At 45.7% G+C, this 21,440-nt stretch overlaps 1 protein-coding gene across 2 annotated transcripts in view; it reads right to left on the bottom strand.

The window, feature by feature from the left end:
* Positions 1-21,440, bottom strand: part of RARB (retinoic acid receptor beta) — a 163,130-nt gene that overhangs the window by 81,646 nt on the left and 60,044 nt on the right. For both annotated transcript variants that reach the window (XM_029940362.1, XM_029940361.1), the window contains exon 4: positions 11,434-11,575. In XM_029940362.1, coding sequence (XP_029796222.1) covers positions 11,434-11,575 — 142 coding nt within the window. The remainder of the gene's footprint in view (positions 1-11,433; positions 11,576-21,440) is intronic.

Here is a 21,440-nt window from a genome sequence, read left to right as displayed (position 1 = left end):
TGCTAGAACTTGTATGGCGCAAGTTAGGGAAGGACCCAAAAGGGAAAAGGTAAAAATGAGCTCATGACGTCCATGGGACCGATTTCAAATCTCAAACTCTTAGGAAAGATCAGATGAAAGTTCCTGATTCAGAATCTCTACCTTTCACTTTCTCTTTATCTCCAGTCCATTCCAGAAATATCTACTAGGAACCAGACTTTCGATTGCAGACCCAGATAGGAAAGCCTGTGCCTATCTTCAAGGTGCTTATAGCCAGGGCTGAGAATCACCTGCGCATGTTCTTCCTCTCTCTCGCCCTTTCTCTCCCTCCCTCCCTCCATCTCTCTCTCTCTTGCATGTGCGAGCGCGCGCGCACGCGCACACACACACACACACACACACACACACACACACACCCCCCCCCCCCCCCCCCCCCCCACCTCTATCCACCTCCCGGACTCAAAAACGAGTCTGACTTTTGAAGTCACCCAACAGAGGAGTCACTGACATGTCACTGACATGTCACTCTCTAGAGAGCTAAGAGTGCCCCATATGCATGCATATTTGGGAAAAAGGGAGCTTGAAAGATGAGCAAGAGGGAAAGCAGGCGACAGGCATCACAGGAAGAGAGGGGGCCAAGCACACCCTGAGGCCGCATCACATGACAAGGCCTGCTGAGTGGCCAGCGTGACCCGTGGGGGGCGGGCAACATTTGGAGGAGCGTGACAGGAGGCCTGTGTCCGGGGCAGGCTGGGGCAGGCTGGGGCAGGCTGGGGCAGGCTGGGCCAGCTGTGCAGGGCCCTGCCCACACCGATACCCTTGGAACGGATTGTGTAAGTGATTCGAGGCCACGAATCCCAGGGTCACTTCTGGCTGACGTGACACTTTGCTTTGTGGGGTATCAGGTCTGAGCCCTGAGGACAAACATCAAGAGTACCTTTTGTTTTGAGCAGATGCACCACTGGGCCGGAAGGAACGTTAGCAGTTCTGCAGAGTCACGAGGACTATACTGATGATCCAATCTTTGGAGGCCAGAATGGATCACTATCATAGCAGGACAAAGAGGAACGAGCAAGAGCTAACACTGAGCTAAGAACTGTCTTTAGTTCCTCTTCTATATTAATTCATTTATTCCTGACAATACCCACGTGAGGGATGGACTATCATCATCTTGGTGCTACACACAAGGAACCAGAGGCACAGAGATGCTCAGTCACTTGTCCGAGATCACACAGAGCTACGGGAGTAGTGGGCTGGGATCAGGATCCATGCTGTCCGCCAACGCTGTGCCGTAAGCCACACCAATACCTTGCTGCTCTACAGAAGAGGGAGTAAGCAGTGCGGTCTGAGGTCTCCCCTGTTCCTCGTATTTCCCTCCCCGCCACCCCCACTTCCCCAGTTCGCCTGATGCTTGAAATCCCTCCAGGGAGGATCCCCCCACTCACTGGTCTCTGTTGTATCAGGACAGGACTAAACCCTGAGGATCCACGCAAAGCAAGACCCGGGGGCCCATCTTCGAGGTGTACACGGCTCAGGACGGAGGAAGGGCAGAGGGGTCCTTGGCAACACAAAGGGAGGTCAATGGGCTACCCCCTCAACAACTGTGGCAATACAGGGGCCTCTGGAAGGGGCTGAGGCTCCCCCCGAACCTGTTTTATTCATGTCAAGATACAAGAACACCTGACCAACTAACATAAAACCAGCGTTTCTCGAACTTCTGTCCTTCCTGTCCTACGTTTATGAGCTCTCCCATTAGAGGCCATTACACTCTTTCCAAATTGATTCTTTTTTGCCTAAATAAAAGTTAGAGAATTTTACATTACTCCTATAAAGGTAAAAGCGGTACTGTTTGACATACAGAAGAGTTAAAGGTAAAAATAAACAGGGTTTTCAGGTTCATTGCTTGACGTTTTACCGGAACAAAGCCATGCTCCTTCATGAAGATCTGATGCTACAATGGGAGAATCAGAGTTGCGATAAAGAATGGTACGCAGCACTTCAACTAGGCAGCGTCCGGTCATTTCAGAACGTTTGCACACCTCGGAAAAACACAACGCTTCGTCCTCACTAGGATGGGTGCTTGTCTTCTCTCCATCACAAAGAGGAAGTAGCAAAGGTTCAAGAGGTACTAATTAAGGATGGACTGGCCTCAAACTGAGATTTTCCCATTAGTAATAAAGAGATGGGATGACTATTGGAAAGGGAATGACTTTATCACCGTGTGATCTGGTATTCTTGCATACTAAGTTCAGTACTCCCCCAAATCAGGTTTCGTACGCTCTCCGCAGAATTTACTCTAGGGAAAATCCTGTATTAAGCCAGGACATGCATGAAAATAAATCATATGTAAATGATACAAAATGTGATTTGGGAGCCAAAGTGGGTGAAGATACTGAAACTGGGTAGCATCACATGCACACAAGAACCGTGTTGTTGGGGAAGCAAAGTGTAGTTGAAAAGATACAAGGAACTGGAATTAGGACCCACGGGTTTAAGCCAGCAGTGAGACTGCAGGGAGGTGTATTAGCGTCTCTGAATGTCAGGACACTGAGGATCCAAGTGTTATTCCCTTTCTGCCTGCCACATGAGATGACTCAAAGGCTTGGGAGATGCTGCTGTTGGTAAAGCGCTTTGTGACCATCAACTGTCTTTTTTTTTGGTTAATTTTTTAAAATGTTTATTTATTTTTGCGACAGAGACAAACAGAGCACGAATGGGGGAGGGGCCGAGAGAAGAAGATCCAGAATCTGAAGCAGGCTCCAGGCTCTGAGCTGTCAGCACAGAGCCTGACACAGGGTTCAAACCCACGAACTGCGAGATCATGACCTGAGCCGGAGTCTGATGCTTAACCAACGGAGGCACCCAGGTGTCATGTCATCACCCACGTCCTCTGCAGCCCCCCCCACCACATGGTTGACAGCAAAAGCAGTGCTAGGGAACAGGCCAGTGGCTAAGATTCGGGTGCAAGAAGGGAGATGGACTCAGGAAAAGTGGGCGACAGAGCCCCAAATCAACACTGGGGAGAGATGGCAGATGCCACAGGGGCACACAAAGGAGGAAGCAGGGAGTGAAAGAGACTTTGCCGCTTTGGGGATCTAGTGCAAACCAGACGCTGCCCAGGAGACCCCGGTGGCCTCACCTTGAGCTGACTGATGCAAGGAGGGGCCCAGGCGTCCTTTCTAACACCCCAGTTCGGTTTTCCCCATGGAGTTGGGTTCCACGATCCAGGATCCCATCCCGTTCTCTGATTACACGTGTCCCGGCATCTCCGGGCAAATGAGCCATCTGCCTCCCAGTTTACAGTAGCTGAGGAAGGCGGATATTTATTTTAGAAACGATGCCTGCAAGCTTTATTTTTAATGCCGTGACATAATATTTCGGGCTGTGTATCTACACTGTGCTGTTATAAACAATTCAAAACGAGCAGAGCCTCTGCCCTTTGCTTTTCTCCTGCAGGAGGAGCAGGGCTGCGTAGCTATTGAAGTAAAAGGCAGCGTGGCAGCAGGAACCAGGGCACAGAGCCTGGGTGCGCCACCAGCAGAACCCCGACAGAACAGCCCGTGGGCCAAGCAGGGTGCCCAGCGCACCATCCTCAGAAGGTCCAATGCAGGAAACAATCCCGCTGTAGCTAGCCCCTGCCGCACTTGGGACAAAATCATACTTCTTGCCAAAGATGAGGCAGAGTCCTACCCGAACCCAGCTCAGGCTACCGTCAAAGCCCTTCGTTCCCTTGCTCTGCTCTGTCCTACGGTGTCATGGAAAGTTCTTTTTCTAAGGTGAGAATGTGCTGAGCGCCCCTTTTCCAGGAGACAGGCTGCAGGGAGAAATGTGTTAGTAAAGCTGAAGGAATTTTAATACTTCCTGTGCCGTCTGAGTGTTAATGCGCTCCAAGTCCCACAGTGGCACTGACATCGCTGGCCTGCCCATGCCTGGACGGAATGTGTTTTGTTTGTTTTTTTTTTAAACACCCAAACAGATGCAGGAGAACAGTAACATTTAGCAAGTGGAAAGGGACAGCAGAGTTTTACCTTCCAGCGTCCGTGACATTTTTAGATACAAAAATATAAAGTTTCCCGGCCTTTCATTTACTTTTGGGGATTTGTGTGTGGCGGGGTAGAAGGAAAGGTGGGGGTTAATGCCGCCTCTCTGTTGAGCAGAACACAAAGATCACGCCGCACCTTGGGAACGCAGTAACAGGCTAGGACGTAACATGGGAACAAATGAAGAAATAAACTAAAATTAGAAAGACATTAAGTGCTCTGATGATGATTTTTATGTAATTTCCCAAGTACACAAGGCAACCTACAATATGAATTTCCTCGTTATAAAGCCAGTAAAATCCGGCCATAGAACCAATGAGCACATCGATATAATTTGTGCATCAACAAAAGTGATTTTAACCCAGGTTAGGTGCCTGTAATCCAAAAGGTTTGTTTTAATGTAAGCGTAACAGTAAAGGGGAAATGAAACACAGACCAACAAAAACCTCTTGTGGAGGCATCAAAGTGTCCGTGCAAAAGCATATGCGTTCCATCCAATCGACTCATGGGGACGTTCATGTCCAAAGTATAAATGGGAATTTATATAATACATAAAAAGCTGTTTTTAAGCTCAATATGCCCCAAATGAGAAGGTGTCAATGAGCGCTTAGGGACTCCTAAATTCAGAGATTACGCAATCGCTTTATTCTACAAATATACTCCTGCCACTGTCATAGGAAAGAAATGCTATGAAATGAACACTAAACCACATTCTCAAACAAAATCAAAGGCATGTTTTGCCCACCACTCAAAAGCATGGCCCACATAAACATAAGTTCAAAGGCAATTTGAAGAGGTTCCTTTGGAAATTAACGGCTAGTGGTTTTCAGAAAGAAAAGACACAGAATGGGGGTGGCAGCCACCGCAACCTCCACAGGGTTTGTGTTACACACAGGGCAAAGGCATCCTATTGCTGTGACCGGAGGCCCAGGGACACCTGGGCAAATGTTTCAGGCATCCAAAGCCCACTATTGCCCCTTTATCAGGGCACATGAGTCCTGCTTCGGACCTACTTTTTATCTTTGATTTTCCTATTGGCCTCCTGACCCCAGGGTCTAGCCGATCCTTGAATCCCCCTTTTGGTCAGTGAGCAAGCTGATAGCCAAGGACTGGCCAGGTGAGCCCCAAATCCCTCCACTTACCCATGTCAGCCTCTCTACCCTGTTGGACTTCAGCCATGCACAGTTACACAAGATGCCTGCTCAGCTCAACCACGTTCCATAGCAAATCCACGAGCAGCTCTAATGTCCTCTAGGGGAGAGAACTGGCAGGAGGAAGCTCATTGTGGAAACACTGTTGTCTAAACAGGATTAAAAGCATCAGCTCTCATGCCTGGGCTGTCTGTCAACACTAACGTCCCTCTTACTCAGGTGGAAAACACAAGCCGAAAGAAGCGGAATAACTTGTTCTGGGCCGGTGGCACATAAATGAATGACTAAGAGTTCAACAGAGGCATGCCCAGGACTGTTCTGTGCCTGACAATTTTCAGGAAGTAAAGCTAGGGGGACGTCAGGTTTGGTTGTTTTTTTTTTTTTTAAATAGCCACATTGAGGGGACACCTGGGTGGCTCAAGGAGTTGAACGTCCGATTTCGGCTCCAGGTCACGATCTCACAGTTCATGGGTTCGAGCCCAGCGTCGGGCTCTGTGCTGACAGCTCAGGGAATGGACCTCGCTTTGGATTGTGTCTCCTCTCTCTCTTTGTCCCTCCCCTGCTCATGCTCTCTCTCTCTCTAAAATAGATAAATAAACTTTAAAAAAAGTAAAATAGCCACATTTAGTGGCACCCAGGATCACTCAGTTGGTGGAGCATGTGACTCCTCATCTCAGAGTCATGAGTTCAAGCCCCATGTTGGGCGTAGAGCCCACTTAAAATTTAAATAAATAAATTAGCAAGCCACATTTAATCACTTCATTAATCTCTGCTGACCAAAGGATCATGCTAATTTCCAGGGCTACAAAGTGAGGAAGACGTAGGACTTGCCCTGCCGTGTAGGAGGCGTGTGGAGAATCACACTGTAATAAGTTGGCAGTTCACGGAGATAGAGTCAAAGCTCTAAGGGACTATGGGGAAGAAGGATTATGTAGAATGTCGGGTGGGGGTCAGAAGGCTTCTCAGAAGAAAAGACATTTCTGTGGCTCCTGAAACTCAAGTCCAGGGCATAGCCTCTACTGAAACATGGAGCTGTGAGACTCGGCCTGGTCCGGTGTGGCCGGAAGCTGGGGTGTCCACTGGTAGGAGAGAAGCAACTGTCCATGGGCGAAGAGCCCACCATGAGATCCCAAACAGCCATGAGTGGAGTAAGTGACCATTGGGTGAGCCACCTAAAGCAGAAGTAGGCAAAGGACGGCCTTTGGGCCACACCCAGCTCTCTACCTGTTACTGTTTATAAAGTTTTATTGAAACACAACCAGTCTTTGTTTATGTACTTTCTGTGGCTCTTACGGAGATCACATGGCCCACAAAGCCAAAAATATTTTCTACTTGACCCTTTCCAGAAAGTTTGCTGATACCTGGCTTATGGATTCCAGCTACTCATTTGGACACTTGTAGCTGACCCAGATGCACATGGCCAGCCTTTCTCTACTTCTACAGCCTCTACGTGCATCGTCTTAAATTTTCTCCTTCCCCATCATGGACAATTAGTGGTGTGTCTGTATCACAGGCTCATCGGGACATCTCTTTCACAGCCCCACATTTTATGTCTTCATTTATTCTTTTTTATTTCTTATTTTAGGGCCACATACTCTCCTTTGCGGACATCATTTCGAGCCTCCCACCCCACCAGCAGAAGCTCATCACTCAACTTTTCGACATTTTGCTTCCTTTGCCTCCTCCCCAAGTTCTTCATAAATTTTTGTACCACGTCCAGAATGCTGCTGAAAATCGATTTTTTTCACTTGCTGCTACTGCTTTCAAATCTCACACTTTGACAAATAGCTGCTTCTCTGCAAAAAGGCTCCCCTAGTTTTACAAAGCCCTTGGCAGGTATAAGGTATACCCACCAGCATTTTCGGAACAGAAAAGCAAAGAAGCAATCATGCTTTCCTGGTCCCCCACACCCAAGGATTCCTGGTACTAGTAAATCCCCTTATACACTTAAAAGCAAATTTGGGCTATAAAAATTAAATTTGCACATGACTTTCTAGGGGGTACATCTCCAACAGACAGCAAGGAGTGTATTATTGTTTAATTAACCACTTGGAAGAGAGTAGAGTCAAAAAGGGAAGTCAGAGTTTTTAAAGCTGCTTTTTATGGCACGTAGTATATATGACTATCGGGATCCAAATCCCAGCACCGCCCCTTACTAAGTGTGTTACTCGAAATTAATTAACCTCGCTGTACCTATGTTTCCACATCTGTCCAAAAAAGGGGAAGTGTGGGATTATAAGGAATCTTTCTCATACGGCTATTGTTAGGATCGAATGGGACAAAGTACCAAAAATGGTTAAGATGTCCCTGGTGTAAAGAAAACACCTTGCCCATGTTAGATGTTAGTATAATCGGATCCTTTGGTTTCTTTCTTTCCTTCAACGGCAGCACAAAGAATAAATACGCACTGGGAACAGCACCAGTACCGTGGCACCTGATAGGCCTTGGTGGGGACATTGTAAATTTTTGCCACAGGTCTTTCTGATTAACTACTTAGGGACCCTTTCCTCCCACACTCCTGGTTCAGGTGGTTTGGGTGGGGTTGACCTCCTGGGACTGGCACATGATTGAGACCTAGCCAATCACAGTGGTCTACCCTCACCCCCAGGGTGAGATGTTATACAAGGGCATGTGACCCAAGATAGGCCAATGAGAACCAGTTCCTGGGCACTTATGAAGTGATGGGGACCTGCGCCTCTCTGTCGGGTTGGTGGCCATCTGGAGTAGCCATTTGTAAAATACTCCAGGAAACCAAACCAACATGGTAAAAATAAAAAAAAAAAAACAGCTATGAAACACGAGGAGGAGCCATGCTCCCCAAAACGAACTTGCGCCCTTACATGCAATCAGGTAACTCCGGACCATCCAATTACATGTGCCTATTTTTTAAGCTTAGGCCAAGTTTAAGCTGAGCTTTCTGTCACTTGCACCCAAAGAGTTCTGGCACACACGAATGAATTGTCATTACCTGTGGCAAGAAATGAATGCAAATCTCGCAAATCTTGGTGCTGCAGAGTAAGCATGGCAAGAAGAGCAAGATCTGAATTGTAACCTTGGTTCTGTCTTTAGCCAGTTGAGGATTACTGGGAGAACCGTTTCACCTTACTGGGTCCCAGAGTGCTTGTGTGTCAAATGAGAGAGGAGAGTGAAAATCAATCTCCAAGATACCTTTTCAGTTCTAACATTCTATAAGTCTCTATTATTCTTGGGTTCATTTCAGTTGCGAATACCTTGGTATAATTGGTTACTGATTCTCATATTTTCCTGCTTCTTTCTGTATCAACTCAAAAAATATTCTACTAGACCCTAAGTCTCTCTACTCCAAGTGTTTATTCCTTCCCCTTCAATTTCCTTCTAAGGAAAATATATTTATTTTGTGTACTTGGGCATAATGATCCCATTTTCTTCTCATTTCTATATTTTAAAATCTAATTAAGGTGATAAGTTCCTTGAGGGTTGAAACTAGAGTTTTCCTGTGGGTGTAAACATTATTTTTTTTTTAATTGGCAACCAAGCTGCCAGTTTTTACAGAGCAGCAGGATATGGGTTTTAAGTAATGTAAGCAGGAAATGGGTCTCCAGCCCACACAAAATAAATGCAAAAGTACTGATTTACCCTGAGTCCACATCTGGCTTACTCATTTATAATTTCAGCCTGGACTAAAATTCTCCCACAGAACTTCACTGTGACATCCATGTCTACAGAATGTCAGACCAAAAATGGAGTGTCAAGGGCTCATCCTGTGAGACTCACTTACATATATTAAAAAAAAAATCTGGCTATTTCAGGGCGACATTGTGCTTTTCTCTTCAGGTCTGGGGCCTGAGCTGAGTATTAGCTCTGTGTCTTCATATTCACTGATTTTAAGTAATTCAAGAGCTCTAAAGTTTGGAGGGAGCAAAGAGATCTGGCTGAAATGTGGTCAGTGGACTCATCATCCACAGACAGAACTTTCCAGAGGAAAAAGACCCTCCCAGGAGGTGTGTGGTAGGATGCTATCCTGATGACCCAGTCCGTTCTTGCTCACCAAGGCCCTGACATATGAACAAGACCCCAACCTCAAGTGCCTTCATGGCACCTCTTGGCAAATCTAACAAAATTGGCCTCAGGCCAAGGTTGAGGGGTTGGGTGGCTAGCAATTCAATAATGCCATTCAGGGCCGAGTTTCTGTCTGTCTGTCCACTCTTCCATCCACACTGCCTTCTTTGTTCTCAGCGTGACTTCCCTTGGAGTTGGAGGACAGCCCCTAGGGGCCCGTGTGCCTACTTCCTTGTCCACATACATCAGAAAGGAGGGCACTTCTGCCCCAACCTTCTAAGCACGCGCCTTTTGTCCTGTGTAGGTAATTTTCTTTTGATAAAATTTCAAGTTTGCTCAAAAGTTGCAAGAACAGTACAAAGACCTCCTACACACCCTCCACCTAGATTCACAATTCCTAATGAGCAATAACATACAACAGGATATTACAACGTGATGATCTATAGTCCATATTCAAATTCCACTCACTGTCCCAATAATGTCCTTTCCAGGTATTTTCCCTCTGATCAAGGATCCGATCTGAATTACGCATTGCATGTAGTTGGCAAGTCTTTTTAAATCTGGAACGGTTTTTCAGTCTCTTTGCCATTCATAATTTTGGCATTTTTGAAGGCACTAGTGTTTTTGTTTTAAGTGGGTTATTTGCTTTCCTGAGTTTTCAGAGGTTTGTATATTTTAGATACAAGTCCTCAATCATTTGTGCCATTTGTAAATAATTTCTTCTAGTGTGTGACTTGTCTTTTTGTTAATTCCAGAGTTATCTATTGAAGAGCAGACACTTTTTTTTTTTTACTTTGAGGAGGTCTACTATATCTTTTTGCTTTTTGTGGAGGGGAAGCATGAGTTTTGAAATCTTCCTCTGTGGACTGGCCTACGTCACAGATTCCCACCAGGAACCAGTGACAGAATATGACAGGGGCCTGGGACACAGAATAGGATGCTTGGCTCGAGTCAATGGAATTGTTCCCCACCCTGCTGTTCTTCCTCAAGTATAGAAACCCAAGAAACGGAAGAGCATGTTAAGCCCTGGGCACTTATTTAAGGGAGCTGAAGGGACGGAATGGATACTGGGCAGGAAGCAACATTCTCTAGAAGCAGCTCCAGGCAAAAAGCCAGTCGGCCAGCTGAGCAGTGCCGCTAGGCCCTGGGGGCTTTCCGTCCTGTCTCCCCACCACCCAATGGCCACGTTTCCCAGTTCCAAAGTCCCAGAGCCCTGGACCTATAACATAGGTCTTTGAGCCAGCCTGTAAGATCATGGCTTAGGCTCCCGGCTTTGTGTCCCATTCTCCTGGGGGCAGGGGCCGTGTGCCCAGCACCCCCGCACCCCTCACAGCACTAGTCCAGTCCAGTGCCTCATGCACACTTGGCCTTTACCAAATCCCCGTGGAAGGGGAAGAATGAAGCAGCAGCAAACACACTCATTGCTTCACCTGGCACACAGCCCTCCGTCTTCCTTAGGCCTGCCTGAGCCAAGCCGTTTGCCGGTCACCTCCTTGCTCCCTTCATTTGGAAGCACCAAAGAGAGAAATGAGAGTCATGAAAATGTTTGCAGCATATATATCGTCCATACTAAATGATGTATATTTCAAATCCCCATTACCAGATGTTTGTGAACCACTCATTTTGGATTAAAATGTTCTCTTTTGCATGAAAAAAAACCTGCAGAATTATTTGGAGGAGTTGGGTGGCTGGGAGGAAACAAAAAGCTAAATCAAATTGGGAAAAACACCAATGCACCAAGTTTCTAGATATTTCTTCCACAACAAAAGTTTTATGCTCCCTTCCCTCTGAAAAAGGGCTAATTATTACTACTGTTAATATCCACGCCTTTTGTCTCATTTTGTCCTCACGGACACAGGCACAATGTGACTCCCACGGTCAGGACGGGGAAACGGAGTCCCTAAGTAGCGATGTGACGTGCTTGAGTTACTGGTGGCGCCGCAACACACAGGGAGTCAGAACAGCCGTGAAACACGAATCTGCCATCCACGACACACAGCTCCTGCCTTGTCCCCAACCGCCACTCGGTGTGATCCGAAAATCCCCACCGTGACTCTGTTTTCAGCTCACCTCTGTTTACACCTAGCCTTGGCAACATATCCTTACTGCCACATCTGAATTCCACATTCTGTGTCCTCCACAATTCAATTTTGGAAGCCGAGCAAACCCTATTTGTGGATAAGGCAAAGAAGGGAAGAAAAAAAAGGTTTTGAGACTCCACTTACATTCTTTGGACATGCCCACTTCAAAGCACTTCTGGAGTCGACAGTACTGGCATCGATTCCTGGTGACTTTATTAATAACACAGTTCTTATCTCGGTGACAGGTGTAAATCATGTTCTTCTGAATACTTCTGCGGAAAAAGCCCTGCAAGCAAGTGAGAAGAGGAGTAAGTAATAGAACTCTAAGTTTCATGAGAAATCAAAGCCGCCCTTATCAATGCATTGATTGCTTGGTCTGAGTAATGACGTGACAGCAGCAGAAAAGCTAACTTTTTTAAGCCTTAAAATCCTTGTGAAATATTAAGAGTCAGTTCTCCCTTTGTTGCAAATCAGAAAGCCGCTTCGAATCAAAACTAGACACGATGGTTAGTATCTTGCTAAAGGCAAATTAATAGCACGCTGATTCACTTGAAAAAAACAATGCAAGACCTGGGTTCCCTCTAAAGAGGCTTATCTTCATAAGCAGCTGCCTTGCTCACCAGAACAATTTCAGGTGCACCCACTATCAAGAAACACAATATAAGACGTGTCACATTTGCAAAAGAAATAAGATTCATGGAAGAGTTGGGTCTTTTCAAAAAATAAACGTCTCTTTGATTTTCCTCCCTACATATTTAGCTTGTTATAACATTTAAAATATGATTTGATTTACCAAGTGCTTAGACAAAAACTATCCAAGAGTGGAAACAAGGCATAAAAATGGCTGCCCATTTGATGGCACATGAGGGCTGCCATGTCCAACACAGTAGCCACTAATCACATGTAGCTCTTTACATCAAAATCAAAATGAAATAAAATTTAAAATTCGATTTCTCTGTTGCATGAGCCCCATGTCAAATGCTCAATAGCCAGATGTAGCTAGTGGACAGTACACATAGATAAGCTGGCTATATAATGATTGTCACTTCAGATAGCTGTGACATTAGGTGATTAACTAGTTGTTACTTAACCTTCTAATTTCTGTATAAGTCTAATTATATGAAACAGAAGTTGGTGTTTTGATTTTTTACTTTGCTTCTCTGTTTTGAGTGTCATTGCAACTACTGTATTGTAAATGATGGAAAATAATTGCATATGTTAAAAAAATAAATTGTGTTATATTAAAAAAAAAAAGAAGATTTTCATGCTGGCAGAAAGTTCTATCGGGAAGCGCTGTCCTGCAACACTGACTTTTTGACCAGCTTACCTAAGCGTCATCTAACACTCTTGGGAAACGTAACTTTGTTTGACTTACTATTTACTATTGATTGGATACAGACTCTGTAATGACTGTAGAAGACTGATAAAATTACAAATATATTTGCTAAGGCTAGGTGTAAAGCTTTCTGTCTGGCTGAAATAGAACCGAACACTATTGTTTTATTGTCTTGGAGGACATTAGCCGGTATCGTATCTAACTTTGAAGTCGTAGTCCAGCATTCTCTCTTCCTTTCACTCTACCCATCAATCATCCCGCCTACCTAGATATTTTGCCCAAATTCCCCTTTGAACCAGTTTTGTCATCCTCCAATTTCTCTCATTACTGAGTTCAGTAAGTCTTCAAACATGTGCTTCCTGAATATTTGATGGGGTTACCACTTTTCAGTGTTCTGAAAATTGTATTTTGGCAAAAGGAGCAATTTATCCTAACTTCTGTGAAATACTGATGGAACAAAGCAGGCCGTCGGCACGAGTCCACGGGGGCCACCTTCTCCTCTGTGTCCTCCCCGCTTCCACCGCACGGTTTTGCAGACAATGGATAATCAAGGGATGCTCAATACACAGATGAATGGACGGCGGGTGAAGGGCATGCCCGCTGTCCCTTCTCCTAACTGCCCAACAAAACCTCTATGTGGCTCGGAGTAGTAAGAGCAGCGAGTTTTTCACCTTCTCAACTGTGATGTGACTTCTATCTACAGTAGAAACAATTCTCCCGGATGTAAGAGACACAGCACCGAATGTGCTGAATGACACAGAAGACACACTGTCTGAGTTCAACCTTGCCTCTAGTGTATTAACCCTCTGGAAACCAGAGTCGAAAACATTTAAAGCTGAAGCACATGAACAAAGAATGCTCTTGTAACTCACATTGTTTAGGATACTTACGTGGGCACCCTAGGACTTTAACGTCTAAGTAAACATATTTTTACTGGCACGCTTCAACTGTAAACGCCTGGAAATCTTGTTTAAGGCCGCAACTCCAGTCGCAACCCAGACACACGCATTTTCCAAGGAAATGCAGTTTATTTTTGTACCTCTGGAGCTACAAATATGCCCCAAATCTAAAATAATAGGTTACAAATACTCTGAACCTCGAACGGCATCTGTGCAGAGCGGTCACCTCAAACCTATCTTTTTATGCAAAAAATACACCTTGCAGGACACTTTCGGCTGCCAGATGTACAAACTCAATTTACAGAGACTTCCTTGCCCTCCCGCCAAGAGAATCTGACCTGATGGAAGATCGTCTTTTCTGCACATGGGAAGCGGGTGGGCAAAGGAACGACCTCCTCCATTCATTAAAAACCAAGTGTTTAGTTCAGCAGATTCTCAGGGAGTGACCAGGAGGGGGACAAAAACAATCTCGCGATGCCCACATGAAAGGAGAAGCGAGAACTGAAGAACTTTCTATTGTCATTACTTATCCAGCCGGTGTGGTTCAGTAACAATGACGGCAGAAACTAAATAGCGCTTGGTTTTCTGAATCGGATTTTTGGCTAGATATCAGGAGAAGGTCTAAGTTTCAGTAAATCATTTCCACTCCAGTAGAATACTGGCTGACGAAAATAGATGTTGGGAGGTATTTTTATACATGGACTGGGTAAACAGAAAACCCCCTGGAGGCCAAAGTGATATCTGCATTCTGCAAATTCTCTTCCCTGGGAGTTGTGACGAATTATTATTTACACCTCATCTCCCTGACTGCTCGGAGGACCCCGCGTGTGCGTGTGTGTGACACTGTGCCCCCCCCTTGCCACCTAAATTTTAGCTGCTTAATGTCTTTTCTTAGGTTGACTCTAAATTCTCACATTATTTAAAATGGAGACCTTTCATCTCTGGCTTCATGTGAAAGCCAGCACTGCGGTCAATATTAAAAGGCAAATAAAACACAAGTAAAAGTCAAACGAAACAATACTCAGATGTCATTTCGCTCTCCCTGGATACCAGATCTGCTAGGGGCTTAAAGCGCCAGGCCTCATCACTTCTTGAGACAGATCAGCACTGACTCGAGACTTTATCCTTAAGGAATTCAGAGAAAATGTTTCTTATTCGGTGATTCAGTGAGAGTTAAAGCCACAAATCTGTGCCACCTAAAATCGGAAGCCTGGTGCTTTGAGAAACAAAATCGCAACCCAAATCTTGTCATATGTAAAACTGGGCTTTAGAAGCACTGAATTCAGGGGCGCCTGGGTGGCTCAGTCGGTTGGGCTTCTGACTTCGACTCAGGTCATGATCTCACGGTTCATAGGTTCAAGCCCCGTACCGGGCTCTGTGTTGACAGCTCGGGGCCTGGAGCCTGCTTCAGATTCTGTGTCTCCTTAATAAATAAACATTAAAAATAAAAAAGAGAGAGAAGTACTGAATTCAAAGTGTGATAGTCCTTTTAACCAGATGGGCAGGGACATATCTAGAGGAGAAAACACTGGAAAGCTGAGCATATAAAAGGAAGGATTTCAGGGGTGCCTGGGTGAAGCATCCAATGCTTGTTTTCAGCTCAGCTCCTGATTTCATGGTTCCTGGGGATCGAGACTCATGTCAGGCTGTGAGCGGACAGTGTGGAGCCTGCTTGGGATTCTTACGCTCTCCCTCTCTCTCTGCCCCTCCCACCCCAATCCACCCTGCGTGCAAGCTCTCTCAAAATAAATAGATAAATTTAGAGGAGAAAAAAAAAAGGAAGGATTTGGTTCCATTCTGAGGAGCAGCCCGGGAGGGGCAGGTAAGGAGGGGGCCGTGGAGGAAGGGCACTGGAGAGGAAGTCTAGGTGCTGGACTGCACCCGCCTCATTATCACCGTGTGGCCTTGACCAAGTCACAGCCCGCAGAGGTGAAGCTCTCTCATCATCTACGTGAGGGGCTGGGTGGCTTATTTCCAAGATCCATTCAGGCTGCACGTTGCTGGGGTCCCAAGTGTATCATCACACCCGAGGGTGACAAACTGGGATGCCTTGAAAGTGACGTGAGCAAAGAAAATGGCCCAGGACAAGGTGGTGTTTGAAGACAACGAAAGAAGAGCCCCTCCGCCTGCAGAGGTGAAAACCGTAATCTAGGGGGGACTAGTCTAGAGTAGCTGACACCACAATTTTATTCTTACGTTCCCCAAACATCCTTTTCCAGGAAACCCAAAACTTTCTGTCAAGTCTTCAAGATCTATGTCACCTCATCCAGGAAGCCTTCTCTGACTGATCCAGGCCCACATGAATGCTTCCTCTTCTAGGTAATCTTTCTGTATTATTTCCGTTCAATTATAATATTTAAAATAATAGACAACAGGACACATGAGGATGATATTGTCTGTACGTAAAGTGAGCAGCCAGACTTCTCAGAAGTTAGCAGAAGACCCACCGACTGGAGACGTAATCAGGTTAGACAGCCAAGACTTCTTTGGTTAACCATGAATTGTGGTGGTTAGTTATGATTTCTGTTGTTAATCCTGACTTCTTCTGGTTAATCTTCATTTTTCTTCATTATGACTTTTGTTGGTTAATCACGACTTCTATTTTTGTAACACAAGTAACACTATAGCTATTTTGTTTTTTTGAGACAGAGAGAGTGTGCATGCACATGAGTGGGAAAGGGGCAGGTGCCGAGAGAATCTTAGACAGGCTCCATGCTCGGCACGGAGCCCAGTGCAGGGCCCCATCTTGTAACCGTGAGATCATGGCCTCAGCAGAAATCAGGAGTCCGATGCTCAACCACTGAGCCACCCCTAACACTCTAGCTACTTACAACAAGAAGACAGATCCGCCTCACAAACGCAGTCAAGTGTTTTCTAATCATAGTTTTTCCAACCTTTCTTATCTCATGCTCAGCTATTTTTGCTATCAAGGAACTGGGAGCCAACCAAAGAAAAAAAAAACACTCATATTGTAGAGATGGCCACACATGCATTAGAAAGTCTTAGGGATAATCCTGGAATGCCCACTCAGATTACCTCTGTGTCCCCTTGGGGACGTGAGGCACCAGTATTCAACCTAACCTCTATTACCTACAGGAGAAACACAGCCCTAAATCAAGAGGAAACGTAACCATCTCCTTTAAGCCTGAATATTCTCCCACACGCAAATATCTAAAATTCCTAATTACCTTGATAAACTAGTCATGTGTCCCAAATCCCTAAGGACATGGAAAAAAGTGGCTCATCTCACTGCCTTCTTCATGTTCTGACAGGAGATTAAATTGGACCACCTTCTCTCCTCTACTACTCTCAAATCCTTGCTCTAATTCTTATACTATTTTTTTTTCCTTTTGTGGACCATGTTTCAACTTCGGTTTTCAAAAAAAATTTTTTAACATTTATTTTTGAAAAAGAGACAGAAGAGGGAGAGGGGCAGAGAGAGAGGGAGACAGAATCTGAAGCAGGTTCCAGACTCTGAGCTGTCAGCACAGAACCCAATGTGGGGCTTGAACCCATGAAACGCGAGATCATGACTTGAGCCCAAGTGTGATGCTTAACCTACCATCCAGGTGTCCCTCCACCATCTCCCAGATAGAGTGATTTGTTGGTTTAGACACTAGTCTACTGACTAGAAATTGGGCTCTAGGGGCATCTGGATGGCTCTGTTGGTAGAGCCTCTCTTGATTTTGGCTCTGGTCACGAACCCATGGCTATAGGACTGAGTCCCACGTGGGACTCCGTGTTGAACTAGGAGCCTACCTGAGATTCTCTATCTCTTCTGCCCTCCTCCTGCTCATGCACACATTCTCAAATTCTTTTTAAAAACTTTTAAAAATTAAAAAAAAAATGAATTGGGCTTTAGCTCGAGTACCTGTGGATTTGAACTCTGACTCTGCTGCTTACCACCTTTGTGACATTAAGCAACTAATGAAACTGTTTCCTCATTTGTTTAAATTTTTTTTTAACGTTTTATTTATTTTTGATACAGAGAGAGACACAGCATGAGAGAGGGGGGGCAGAGAGAGAAGGAGACACAGAACCGGAAGCAGGCTCCAGGCTCTGAGCTAGCTGTCAGCACAGAGCCTGACGCGGGGCTCGAACCCACAAATGTGAGATCTGACCTGAGCCAAAGTCGGAGGCTTAACCGACTGAGCCACCCAGGCGCCCCCTGTTTCCTCATTTGTAATGTGGGGATAATAAAAATACCTATGCTTCATGGCATTAATGAGTGTACCCAATTAGAGGGCGCCTGCAAAGTGTCGACCTGATGCCCAGCACATCGCAAGTGTACAGTGAATGGTAGCTTTCATTAGTGAGGAGACCTCTTCTTCCCAAAGCTCTCTTCTGGACAGTTTCCAGTATACATTTTGTATTTAAAATAAATATTCCCAAATAGGATAGAACACTGTTCTGAGTCCTGGAACACTACAGGCTATTGTGGGTGGACAACCTCATGATTCCAAAGGCTACCTCTCTATATACTCATTCCTGTCCCGATTCATTCATCCAATGCCAATTAGCCGGAGTGGATGTGGGGGGCTCTCCCAGGGCACACAAACATAGAGACGGTATGGTAGTTGTCCTTTCTCTACTTATCAGGAACATGAAATCAAGTGAACACTCCAAGGCAGACGCCACCACATAGTGTGGTAAGAACTTTTAACGGAAGCAGAGAGTGAAGCCAGCCTGGGATGGTACCTGGCACAAAGTAGGCATACTCAAAACACTTGCTGAGGAAAAGCCATCGGAATGCAAAGGAGTTAGAAGGGAGTCAGCACTTGACTCTCACTCTAATGAAGGGATAGGATTCGAACGGTGAGCTTTCCCCCAAGGACCATTATGGGTAAGTGGCGAGATGACAGGTGAGGAAAACACAGGGAAGGGCCAACGGTCCAGGTCGGCAGAGACGTAAATGATGGGCACGTGTGGGTAGAAGACACAGTCGAAGGTGGGTGACTTGGACTGGGCAGGATCTTGACAACATTTACCCAGGAGACACTCATCCTTCCGTGCAGAAGGCTCAGGTCAGAATCATACTGTGCCAGGATTGTTCAGGAAGTTGCAAATCAATGAATTCATCATACGTTAATTTAACCATACTAAAGTAGATAGAGTTCTGGGTATACGTAAAACCCTAAACATGCCCTCAGGTCTGGTCAAGAATGTAGCCCAAGGATCCATGATTTCTGAAATAACAGTGCAATCTGGCCCACATTTAATCATAAAGTTACTCGGGAGAATTCATACTGTGGTGTTTTGAAGGCAAGTGGCTTTTTAGCAATGCATGTCAGGTTTAACATGCATGTTGCGATTGAAGAAAGACACAGAGTAAAAACTTCGTTTTTCTATTTTAAAAATAAAAGGGCACCTTGGCACTATATTAGTCATAAAAAGCACTAGATCAGGAGAAACCCACCCCAAAAGGAATGTGGGAAGCAAATCTGTTTGCACTGGGCTTTTGCAGAGTTCATTTCTATCCCGTGCCAAGTTCACAAAAGTTTCTATCTCCATCTAGAGCAAAAGAAGTGAGAGACCATGAGGAGTGTTAGTCCTTTTCTGTCCGTCATTAAAGGGAAGATATTTAGGGGCACCTAGGTGGCTCAGTTGGTTGAGCATCTGACATCGGCTCAGGTCATGATCTCACAGTTCATGAGTTCGAGCCCCGCACCAGGCTCTGTGTCTCTCTCTGCCCCTCCCCTGCAGATGCTCTCTCTCCCTCCAAAATAAATAAAAACATTAAAAAAAAAATAAAGGGAAAATATTTCAACCCCATCTGAATCAAAAAGTAACGAGGTGGCTGCCTCAGGTTGTCATTCCCAGAAAGTAAGCGAGGCCCCGGCCAGCACAGCAGGGACCCTGTGCAGCTCTGTCCCAGGCCAGCACGGGGCTGTGACTCCCATTTCCAGCCAGAAGCAGAGAGGCCTGGTGGGGGGGGGGGGCGGGGGGTGAGAGGGTGGAATAATCCCATCACAGCTACTTTGGGAAACACGGTTTTCAGACCAGGAAACACGTTGTCTTAAACAAACAAAAAACACCCTCCGGAGTGAGTGGAAGTCTATGCGTGACAATGTCTGAAAAGTTATTAATAGCAAGATTTGTGGGGGAGAAAGAGAAAAGTGAAGACCTTTTCACCCCACGGAAAGACAATGGGTGAGAGGGAGGGAGAAAGTAGAAAAACAGCCTACTATTTTGATGACAAACAGGGTTTCCTCCTGAGCGGGGGAGGGTGGGCAGTGAATGTAACTCCAAGAACACAGTGAGTTAGGGAGGGGGCCCGCGCTCGGCACCCCAAAGAGGAAAACAACGTAAGATTCATACTCCAAATAAGAAAGCTGGGTTGTCCCAAAGGATAGAGGCTTAGCGTTGTTTACTTATATTTTTTTGTTAAAAATAATTCCTGGCAGGATAAGGTTCCACTGTTGGGGATTCAGTAAAAGATCAATGAATGACAGCAGGGAAGCCTGAGCGCTCTGATATTTAAGAGCCATGGCTTCTAGAAGGCCCATCAGTCCACAGTGCGTCCTGCCACCTAACTGGGACAGGGTCTCCTGTCCTTGCGCTTAGAATCTGACCTTGTATCTCAGTCCTGTCTCTGTTTACGTCCCTTGGACCAGAAGTGTCCTTGGCACATTTACTCTCCCCCGGGTTAGTGAGGCAAACCTTTATTTTGGGACAGGCCTAGGAAGATGGTACTAAAAAGGCAATGACTACAGATGTCGCAAAAACAACATCTCTGTGGGAACCAGTCATCCCGGAAGAGAGCGATGGTGGCATTTTCCTGGACTGTCAGGTGAGCCCCTGGGAGCTCAACCCCTGGGAGACCCACAGGCCAATGCTCTCAATCCTTTTAATCCCCAATTAATTAAAACTCCCTGGGAAGGAATACCAATGAATAGGCAGCCCATGTTCTTAACTGAGAACCTGAACTCACGACATCAGAAATCAAGGTCTAAACTTCCCAAGTTTTCAATGTCCCAAGAAGGGCACTGAGCCAATACGTTCAGTTCACAGTGTCCTTTGTTTTACAGGAACACGATCTACTAGGTAATGTAAACTGGAAACCAACAGTAAGGCGAGATTAATCAGTTGGATAAAATATGTCTTTGAATTTAGGTGAAAACGTGTTTTTTTAAATTTCTAAAACATGACCTTGAATAAAATAATTTTTTAAATGACCAGCTCTCCTGAGGGTGTGGTTATTCTAACGCCGTTCTAGTCCCTCAGGTTTTGGCACCAATGACCTCACAGCAAAACCATGGAGGACAGCATTTCCCAAGGCACGTACATGCTACTGGTGAAACTGGCTGTTTTCAAAAAGTGAAGGGATCTGACCTGGGCAGGGCCAGAGTCACAAGCATGTGACCCAGGCACACACGGAGCCTGCTACTTGGAGGGGCCCTGTGCTCGGGTTACCGGTCTGCTGTCACTGTCTTGAAATTCTCAGTCAAGAAGAGGCCAGCATTTTCAGTTTGTCTTGGGTCCTGCAAATTACGTAGGCGGTCCAGGCTCTAGCAAAGGTTCCCAGTGTTTTTCCTTTGTGAGGACGTGGAAGTCTTGGGTCATCCCTCTTCTTGTCTGGATGACCTTAAGCCTGGTTTTAAGACTGTAGATGACACGGAATGATCCAAGTCTGCCACAGTCACACCTTTCCCAGGATCTCCTTGGGTTGCTTCTGAACAGCTCTAACCACCGCAGGGAGAGCCAGAAAGGAAAAGCACCGGGGAAGCAACTTCTGTTCCAGGGATTGGGCTTCATTTCCCAAATGGACAAGGGACTTCAGAGGGGGCTGGGAGGAAGAATACAAAGAACTATTTCACAAGTGGATACAGTTCTCTCCCAAATAGCATGTATGCTTAGGTGGAAGTTCAGGAGGGTGCCCGACTCATTCATATACCTTCTGGATGTCTCTGACCCCA

This window comes from Suricata suricatta, chromosome 5 (assembly GCF_006229205.1).
Source record: "Suricata suricatta isolate VVHF042 chromosome 5, meerkat_22Aug2017_6uvM2_HiC, whole genome shotgun sequence".
Lineage (NCBI taxonomy): Eukaryota > Metazoa > Chordata > Mammalia > Carnivora > Herpestidae > Suricata > Suricata suricatta.
This window is presented reverse-complemented; position numbering and strand designations above follow the sequence as displayed.